Source organism: Lactuca sativa, chromosome 5 (assembly GCF_002870075.4).
Source record: "Lactuca sativa cultivar Salinas chromosome 5, Lsat_Salinas_v11, whole genome shotgun sequence".
In the NCBI taxonomy this organism is placed as follows: Eukaryota; Viridiplantae; Streptophyta; class Magnoliopsida; order Asterales; family Asteraceae; genus Lactuca; species Lactuca sativa.
In genome coordinates this window covers 75,578,037-75,587,509 of record NC_056627.2, presented here as the reverse complement: position 1 = coordinate 75,587,509, position 9,473 = coordinate 75,578,037, and the positions used below count along the sequence as shown (strand labels likewise).

The window sequence follows — 9,473 nt, the reverse complement described above, 5'->3', positions numbered from 1 at the left end:
AGATCCTCGTATGACTTGTTATTTTATAAGCAAAGATCATGCCTTTTCCTGGAATGTGGGATATGCCTTGTGTGTTGCTTTTTATACGTTGTGCCTTAGGATTGTCTCTTGGGTTTATTTTTTTACGGTTGTTGGTTATTCTTTTATCGACCGGGTTGGATATAACCGGTTCAATGTGATCATTTCTCCTTATTAGGTCTTTTATTGTTGTTTTCGTTTTTACCCAATCTGTGGTCGATATCCCCTCTTTATTTAATAACCGACATGGGTACACCATTATTTAACTATAAATAGTGTCTTCTATACTCCTTCAGAAGTGATGTCTTTTATTCAATACTTATTTATTCACCTACTTTATATTCGTATAGGCCTTTCATATATATATATATATATATATATATATATATATATATATATATATATATATATATATATATATATATATATATATATATATATATATATATATATATATATATATATATATATATATATATATATGTTCATGAATAATTACCATCGTCGAGAATTTTACCATGGTATATAAGACCCAAAACTATCAAACGTAAAAGAGTATAAATGAATGAAAGTATGATTTTATTATATACCTCTGATTATACAAAGTATCCTTCAACTAACTCTAGGAAAATACTATGTTATAGCATATAACACACAAATAGATTAAATACACATTATATACAGCTAGTTTTTTGAACGAAAAAGCATCTGATCTGGTCCAAAGAGTGGCTCGAATATAGTTCGGGTTAGTATAAAAACAAAACCTATGTATAGCCCGATTAAGGCCTGAGCACACATAAAAAAATGAGTTTGTATGAAGCCCACATGCATGGCTTGATGGACCTATTAACTTGTCAAAGCCCTGCCATACCCACCTGCATGCGGGGGTTGTCTCGCGTCTCTTATGCGCATATACTACACAAACACAAGTTTTAAACTTATTCTAGTTAAAAAAAACTGATTTTTTTAGAATCGTTTACAGAAAACTGGTTTTGCTCATAATCCGTTCAATTTATTGGTAGGTGAAAGTTGTTTTTTTTTTTTCTGGTTTTTTAACCGGTTCTATTTGTTTTGTGTAAATCGGGTAAAAACCAGTTCCAAACGGACGGTTCGGTTCTAACAAGTTCGGTTATTTCAAAACCGGTTCTGGTTTTCTCCATTTGGTTGTCAAAAAACCACTTTGTATTGTGCACTCTACTTGGAACTTGGGACTATCTTGGGAGCAGATGGACTCCTCATTACCGGGCTCACGGGCTGGGCTGCCGAGTACAAAAGTATTCCAAGAGCCCAAAATACGTGGAGGAATACAACAGATAGGAGGCCGATTATGAAGTCAAGAGATATTGACGGGAATGTGATTGGACTTAAATCTTAGCCCCATCAAGCTCTATATTAATCACGGAATTGATAAAAATTTAATGCGGAAGTGGGTGCAGATACGACCAAAAGAAAGATTAGGGTCATCAGAATCCATAGAGTAAAGGGAATGAGAAATTTACCAAATTACCCAACAATTATGGGAAAGAACAAGGAAGACAAAGAATGGGAAGCCAGGTAGCTTTTTCATTATAAATGAAGTCTCTTTTCCATGGGAATAATCAACAGAACCACTTGGACCAAACTTCTATCTCTTCACAGTCAAAATCTTTTGCACCATTTTCATTACCAAATTCCAAGTAGCTATATAATCCAGCGTTGGTTAAAACCTTTCTTTTTTAATAATGTCTTGAATATAGATAGAGGGTCTTTTGAAAATGAATGACCTTATCTGTGAAAGATCGATATCAATCGTATACAAGCGGGTTGAAAGTTATGGCTAACACTCATCCGTTTGTCAGCATCTGGGTTCTAAGAGCATAAATCTGTTTTTGGAGTGGTTGATGAAGGCTTTGTTCATGGTATATGAAAATCGTTGGTATGGTTGTTTTGCTTCCTCCAGCTAAGATGATCATCATGTATGTCCACTTTAGGATTACATTTATTCTACTGGTATATATGTTTTCTGGTTTTAATAGTATTGCACCCCTGTAACTTTTGATGCCATATAAACAAAAAAACAAAAACTTTGTAATTTTCCCACTTATAAAAAGTAGTTTATCTTGTCTTGTATAGACATGCAACTAGCTATGCGCTGCATAGTATTGGGGATATATCTTCTATTGAGCCTTTAAGTTAATATATATAAAAGTACAAAAGATGTAATAACAGTTACTATACACTTAGAACAACATGTTTAAATCTTACTTAATATACACTTATGCTATAGGACGGAACTCAATTCCATACACAATAAGCCCAGACATATTTCCTTCAAAACATGTCAGTCTCAAATCCATAGGAACAAACTCATCATTATGCGTGTTATCAACGTTAAATTCCCACACTTTAACCTCCATCCATCCATCTTCTCTCTGTTCTGGAATCCATTTGATTTTGTCCAAATTCACTGTGCTTGGGTGAGTGAAAGAAATGATTTTGGTTCTTTCCTTTCTATGGGGTACTAGATCACGTGCTTTCACTGGGCACTTGAGCCCACGACATTTTTTTGAAAGTTTGAACACAAGGAAACAAGCATAGGTTGTATCTGATGAGAGCATTTTGGTCTCAATGTCACATTTGATACGAAAATCCTGGTGAGATAGAATCTCAACAACCTCTTCAAATCTGCACCTACATTAATTAAGTCTTATAAATTTAAGTGATTCCATGAAATCTGCTAAAGTAAACCTGAGATGAAAGGAGTAATAAAGTAAACCTGGATTCGGTTGGAGGGTTGCACAACTTTATATTTGAAGAGTTGTATATAATTGCTTTTGCAGGTAGCATATGACATCTCTTCCCGTTGACTTCACTTAGGGAGAATAACTGTTCATCATAGAGTTACACGCTTATCATTATGATACCACAAGAATATGTAATTAATTTTTCAAATTTTGTGTTAAGAAAAAGAAAAACATCAGACCTTTTCACCATTGTCAATTAGAACTCCTTTGAAAAGAAGTAAGCACAGCTCTACATTGGAGGCATTTTGGACATTGTTTCCAGACCTCTTAATAATTTCTTCATTATCGGCTATCATTTGTTCTGCTGAGTCCATCTCCAACTTTGTTTTCAAGACTCCTCCCATGTTTGTTCCATCCTTCAATTTTTTATTTTTTTCTAAGTCCACCTATAGACAATTAGATGACCACGTTATGATATTTTTGTACAAATTTCCCCAAAATAAATACAAAAAAGAAGAGAGGTACACTAACTATTTGATTTACCATTGGAATGGCGTTAAACTCTATGCCTTCAACAAATATTCCCCCTATGCCACAATAATACTTTGAAAAGCTTACTAGTAGAAATTCAAAATCAGTACTTCTGTGATTACTCTGAAACCGAAATAATTCAACTCTCAACCACTGGCTTCCACCTTCTTTCCACTCTGCAAAATATGCATTTAAGGTTTCACCTGCCTTTTTATATTTAAAGTTTATGTATATCGGCCTGCTGGAAACCTTTCTTCGATCATAAAACTTGAAAACTAGGTAAGCTCCATACATTGTCTCTGGAGTTAACAACTCAGCATTTATCTGAACTCCAATATTAAGATTTGAGATGTCCAAGATCTTTGCTACCTTTGGAAATCTACACAAACATATTACGATTCAGAAAATCGCATGCTATCCAAACGTATTGATAGATTGTAAAAAGGAGCAAGTGTTGGTAGTTTCTCATAATTTACATGTTACACTATGATTCTAATAAATATATATGTTTCTGTGGGTTTAATTTGTGGCTTGCAAATTGGTCAAAAGGTCCAAATAAAGTCAAAAGATCTTTAGTGAATAAGGGTACCTTTGTCTTTTTCAAGTGTTTGTTTTGGTTTGGCTGCAGCTTAATAATGTGTATCAGGTTAGTTAGGAGAGTTTTTTAGTTTTGCCATTTCCATTGTTCTCCTCTTTTCGTTGTTCCCCCACAAGTAAAATGAGAAGCAAATTTTGGTTCTTTCAATTTCTTGTTTCTTTTCTAATTATTCCTTTCGTAAACACATATACACATCATTATAGCACAACAGTTTCATTTTCCACATCTCAAAGGACCACCAAATTATGTGCCCATAAGTTGAGAAAAACTACAAAACAAGCCCCCATATTTTGAAATTTGTTGTTAAAAATCCGTTGGCTCAAGTCAAAAATGTGAATTCTACTTCAACATAGATTTGACAAAACTAAGGGAATTTCTATCACTTCATTAGAAGTTTAGATCCCAAGCCCATCATGTTTTCCACCATATCTTAGTACAGTCACTTATAAAACTTGTGGTTCCCGAAGCAAGCTCATGCACTCTAGCTAGGTTTTAACCTCATGGATTTGATGCAAACGTTCCACTTCATAAAAGAAGTAGAAATTTTTATGCTAGAGTTCACTCCAAACAGAATGATTTTAAGTTAAGTGACATGTATCACTTGACTTAAAAAGTTAATAGAAAGTGGTGGTAATCACATAAAGTAGACAGAACCTTGATTTTTGAATGGATCTCCACTTCAGAGAAGAAACATCATTGTATGAAAATCTTTTGGCCGGTATCATTTCATTTCTTGATCCATCCATGCTTATTGAAAACCACTGTTGCCATAAAAGATGAGCAAAAATTGAAATTAAAAATGAGTCGGAGAGCATTAATTATATTATGAAAAGGCCTGGAATGTTGAGAGAAGGCGTCGAGAGGATTAGAAGACAGTGAGAATGATAAGTTATTTATCTAAACGGTTACTTTCTGTCCTGATATATATTATATCTTGCATGGAATGATTAGTTTGTTTCTTGTATAATATTGATGGCTGGTTATTTATCAATATTGTTACTTGTTTGGAGTTTCGATCTCATGTTTCTACTTCTGATGAGCCTTGAGTTGTTTTTCAATCACCTTTACCTTCTTTGAGATTAGATAATATTAGATATCATTTATCAGTGCTGCATTGAGCTTGCAAGATCATCTAGGAAAACAAAAAGCATTCCTTTCATTTGTAGAAAACATAATACCCAAAGTGGTTTTTCCTTGATATGTAAATGAAAGCCTATGTTGAGATGTAAATGATTCCTAGACACAAAATTTTGATTAGAGTGCTATTGTATCATCTTCTTTTTCTGGCAGACATGTATGCTATTTATGGTAGTAAAGAGATATTCCAAGGAAAACCAGCACATGTAATTATTGACTATAGTCTATAGATGTATATAACAAGGCCGGTCCAAATGTATATGGGGCCCGGGGCAAAAGGAAAAAAAGGGCCCCTTAAAGACAAATATAATAAAGTTTAAAAAAAAAATATCATTTATTCTTCACTATAAACATGTTCAATTAGCAAAAGCAAGCAAGCCAAATTATTTATCTTTTAAGCTAGTTTGAGTTTGAACCAACATTAGGCCCTAAAAATCATTTTGGTAATAATTGGTTTATATATGTACACTACATAGCCCATAAATTTTGGGCCCCCTGGAGTCGTGGGCCTTGGGCGGTCGCCCGGGTTGCCCACCGTCTGGACCGGCCCAGTATATTTCAAATGAGGAAGACATATATAAATGGTTAAAGAGATCGAGTCACCACTTTTTCATTGTTAAGGAGGATTCCTGAAGAAAATAAGGAATGGAGGTCCTTCTTTGAGATTGTGGAGGGCACCGGATATTTTGACATTTGGATTATTTTCTTATAATCCGATGGCAGATTTTGTTCCCATTCCCACTCATCCTGTGTATACATGAATTGAAAGATGAAAACGTTATAACTGCATGCAAAACAGCTTGCTGAATCTTGCTATTAAAAGAACGCACATTAGTTTCTCTACTCGTTAAGTGAACTTACTTGGCAATTGAAGGCCTTTTCAAGTTCCTCTACAACCTTAGCCATTGTTGGGCGATCCTCCTGCTCTTTCATCAAGCATTGATAGGCAATGGTTGAAAATATCTCCAACGATTGTGGTTCAATTTGTTGTTTTATAGCATGAAAGATAATATCCTGTATTTTTTGGGTTTTGAAGCTTTTTGCTGCCAACTGTGCAAGAAAGACATCACGCTCTTCTTCAACTGTTGGTCTTGCACTTTTCAGTTGAGCTTCATCATTTGGGAGTTCACGAAGCTGTTGTTTCTGATCAATTTTGATCCTTTCAACTGCTGATCTTCCCGATAAGATCTCAAATAAAATAACCCCAAAAGAATACACATCCGATTTTTGTGTCATGGAGCCTGTGGTCATATAGAGTGGATCAAGATAACCTAAAGTGCCTGCACCTCGGAATATGATGAAATCAGAAATAGCAGCTTTCCAATCGTCCCTAAGAAGAATGCTACTGCTTTTCATGTCACCATGAATCAACTGTTGATCGATTTCAGTATGACTATGAATGTAAGCTAACCCATGTGCAGCATCAACACATATCTTGAGCCGTTGTTTCCATGTTAGACTATTATTGGTCAGATGCTGTTTTACACTTCCTTTAACCATGTGCTCAAAAACAACAATCCTCTCACCTTGTTCTTCACAAAATCCTAAAACTGGAACAACATTCTCATGGCTATAACTATAAAGCCTTGCAATCTCCTTACAAAATTCTTCTCCATGTGAATCCACTGAGTGATGGAGCCGTTTTATGGTAACTGTGTTCTGTCCTCTGAAGTGAGAAAGTTCCCCAGAGTAAACCTCCCCCAGTTGTCCTTGCTCTTTAATATCATGGAAATTGTTTGTAGCAGACATAACATCATCAAGTGTCGTTCTAAGGGCTTCTACCCCGTTCACCTGCACAAGATACACAGATAATTATAAGCCTTTGCTAATGTAAATTATATGTACGCTTGTATTCTTTCTATGTCTTGCCTTGCTTTCACAAGCAAAGGTGCATTACCCCCTTGTGGCCACCCCTGATTGAAGCCCCCAAGGATTAGAACTTTGAACCTCCCAAATGGGAAGCGTTGCCCTTGCAAGGTAATGGTTTGTTTAAGAAGTATCCAAGTAAGAAAAATACTTTTCATGATCATTTTCGAGAAAAATAGGAAAATAGATTTCCAAAATTAAAATTAATTAAACAAAGTTGTTACTTGATGTCACACATGCATGTTACTATAGAATTAATGACTTACATGAGACTTGAATGCTTTCTCAAGTTCTTTCACAACCTCAGCCATTGTGGGACGGTCCTCCCGTTTTTTTTTGCAACATTTATATGCAATTTCTGCAAATATCATTATGGAGTCTGGGCATGTTTCATCATCCAGAATGGGAGAGCCGGCTTTCTCAAACTCTTTCTTGAACTTTGAATCAATAATTTCGTTCACAATTTTTTGTTGGAAGCAGCGTTTAGCCATGTGAGGTAGAAATTCTTGGGCATCTTTGGACAATTGGAAATGTGCCAGTCTTCCACTCAATGCTTCCAACAAAACTACTCCAAACGAATAAACATCAGACTCCTTTGTCAGCTTACCTGTCTTGGCATACTGTGGATCAATATATGCGAGTGTGCCAACAGCTTGAGTCATAAGAAATGTGGCTTGCAGATTTGAGGGGCCAATTCTTGACAACCCAAAGTCACTAATCATGCCTATGTAGTTTCGGCCTAACAAAATGTTGGAGCTCTTTATATCTCGATGTATTATCCTATGATGTTCTCCAACACCGTTATGGAGAAAGTCGAGCCCATAGGCAGCATCGAGACAAATCTGAAGACGTGTTGCCCATGTATGACAATTCATGATATCATTCTTTTCAATATGACTATCGAGGCTTCCATTTGAGGCATGCTCATACACAAGAATACGCTCATGATCTTCATCACAAAATCCAACAAGCGTGACAAGGTTTTTGTGTGTAAAGTAAGGAAGAACAGAGATTTCTTGTAAGAATTCCCCAGTTCCTTGCCCTGAATTCCTATCTAACCGCTTAATAGCAACAGTGCTTTGTGTTCTTTGGTAGCTTGAGAGTTCCACCGTAGAAACTGTCTTATATCCACCCTGTTTAACATATTTTCTAAAATCGAAGTGGAAGAGTTTTGCTTTGTAAACTTTCCCAAATCCACCAATTCCAATTTTATAATCGTCGTGAAAATCATGAGTTGCTGACTTTATATCTTCTAGTGGGATTTTCATATGATCCATGTTTTTCACCTGCACCGTTGAGTGTTAGTGCAAAATAATAGTTAAATTTCCGAGTTATTCTAATATTACATGCACATAGGGTCACATATAACTCAAAGATCTTTTGGCCATTTCAGAAAACTTGAAAGATCCATACAACTTTGTAGTCTCTCTTCATTAGCTTTATCTTAAATTTCCTCATATGTTACATTGCTTTACTTTTATTTAGTAGGAGAAATCTACTAATAGTTATATGCTTGCAAATATCTATTTAATGAACTCCTGATTTGTTACAAAATGTTGTTGGTTGTTATTCATGTTCTTCCCATGTGCTATTGTTAGCTTATTCCCTTTAGAGTGTATGTTCCTAGGGGCTGTTAGGCATGACTATTAACCATTCTGTTGCACAAAAGATTATATGTGGCTTTTGGTAACCTTTGAATGATTTATTCTTGAATGATTGGAGGTTCTGAATGAAAGCATGTTGTCTCATACTCTCTAAAGAGAATAAGTTAACTATATATACACACACATGTGTGTCTGCACTTGTGTGCTTGAATGCTTGTGAAAAACAAGCGAATGAATGCCAATTGTTCATCAAGCTGAGAAGTCTTCATTTTTTTTTGCGGTACCACACCGGTCTGGACGGTGTTCCCGACGATACCCTGTTACCGTGACCATTTTAGAAAATTTTTTAATAAAGTTATATTTATTTTACATAGCAAACATTTAAACATATATAATTATAATATTATATATTCATAAAATTTTCAAAATTTTATATGTAGGGTCTCACCGGCTAAATAATTTATGTTTTATATTTTTATATGTTTTTTTTAAATATATATATCATTGTGCTTTTATATTATGCCTATTGATGCAATGATAGACTTGTTCTCGACCTATTTTGTTCGAAATACCACAATGTCATTTTCCATTTACATCACAGAAAGTAGTCTTTAAAAGTGTAACAAATGGTTAGAACAATGCGATTTTTAGAACTAAGAAATTTCCATATTTTTTTGTGAAAGAGTAATAGAGCCGAAGTAGAATAAAAATATGGTATTTTTTCATAAATTGAACGAAAATAATGAGAGTTTTATGGAGGTAACTAAAAAGAAAATAGTTTTCTGGACCAAAATAGTTTATCCTGTAATCAAAATTTTTTTATAAACCAAATAAAATTTTAGAAAACCAAATAAAATTTAAAACTTTTTCATAAATTGTACCAAAATATTTGGAATTTTGTGGAGATTACACACACACACATACACACACACACACACACACACACATATATATATATATATATATATATATATATATATATATATATATATATAT

At 34.5% G+C, this 9,473-nt stretch overlaps 1 protein-coding gene across 3 annotated transcripts in view; it reads right to left on the bottom strand.

The window, feature by feature from the left end:
• Positions 1–2,157: 2,157 nt before the first annotated feature.
• LOC111908020 (uncharacterized) overlaps positions 2,158–9,473 on the bottom strand; it is a 14,929-nt gene continuing 7,613 nt past the window's right edge. Inside the window, exons 3-10 of one of the 3 annotated variants that reach the window (XM_023903831.2) lie at positions 7,140–8,159; positions 5,869–6,798; positions 5,611–5,754; positions 4,525–4,631; positions 3,285–3,651; positions 2,981–3,187; positions 2,774–2,883; positions 2,158–2,688 (exon numbers count right to left, since the gene is read on the bottom strand). In XM_023903831.2, coding sequence (XP_023759599.1) covers positions 2,274–2,688; positions 2,774–2,883; positions 2,981–3,187; positions 3,285–3,651; positions 4,525–4,631; positions 5,611–5,754; positions 5,869–6,798; positions 7,140–8,159 — 3,300 coding nt within the window. In that variant the 3' untranslated portion in view covers positions 2,158–2,273. The remainder of the gene's footprint in view (positions 2,689–2,773; positions 2,884–2,980; positions 3,188–3,284; positions 3,652–4,524; positions 4,632–5,610; positions 5,755–5,868; positions 6,799–7,139; positions 8,160–9,473) is intronic. The other 2 variants (XM_042902468.1, XM_042902467.1) reach the window with 2 other exon arrangements.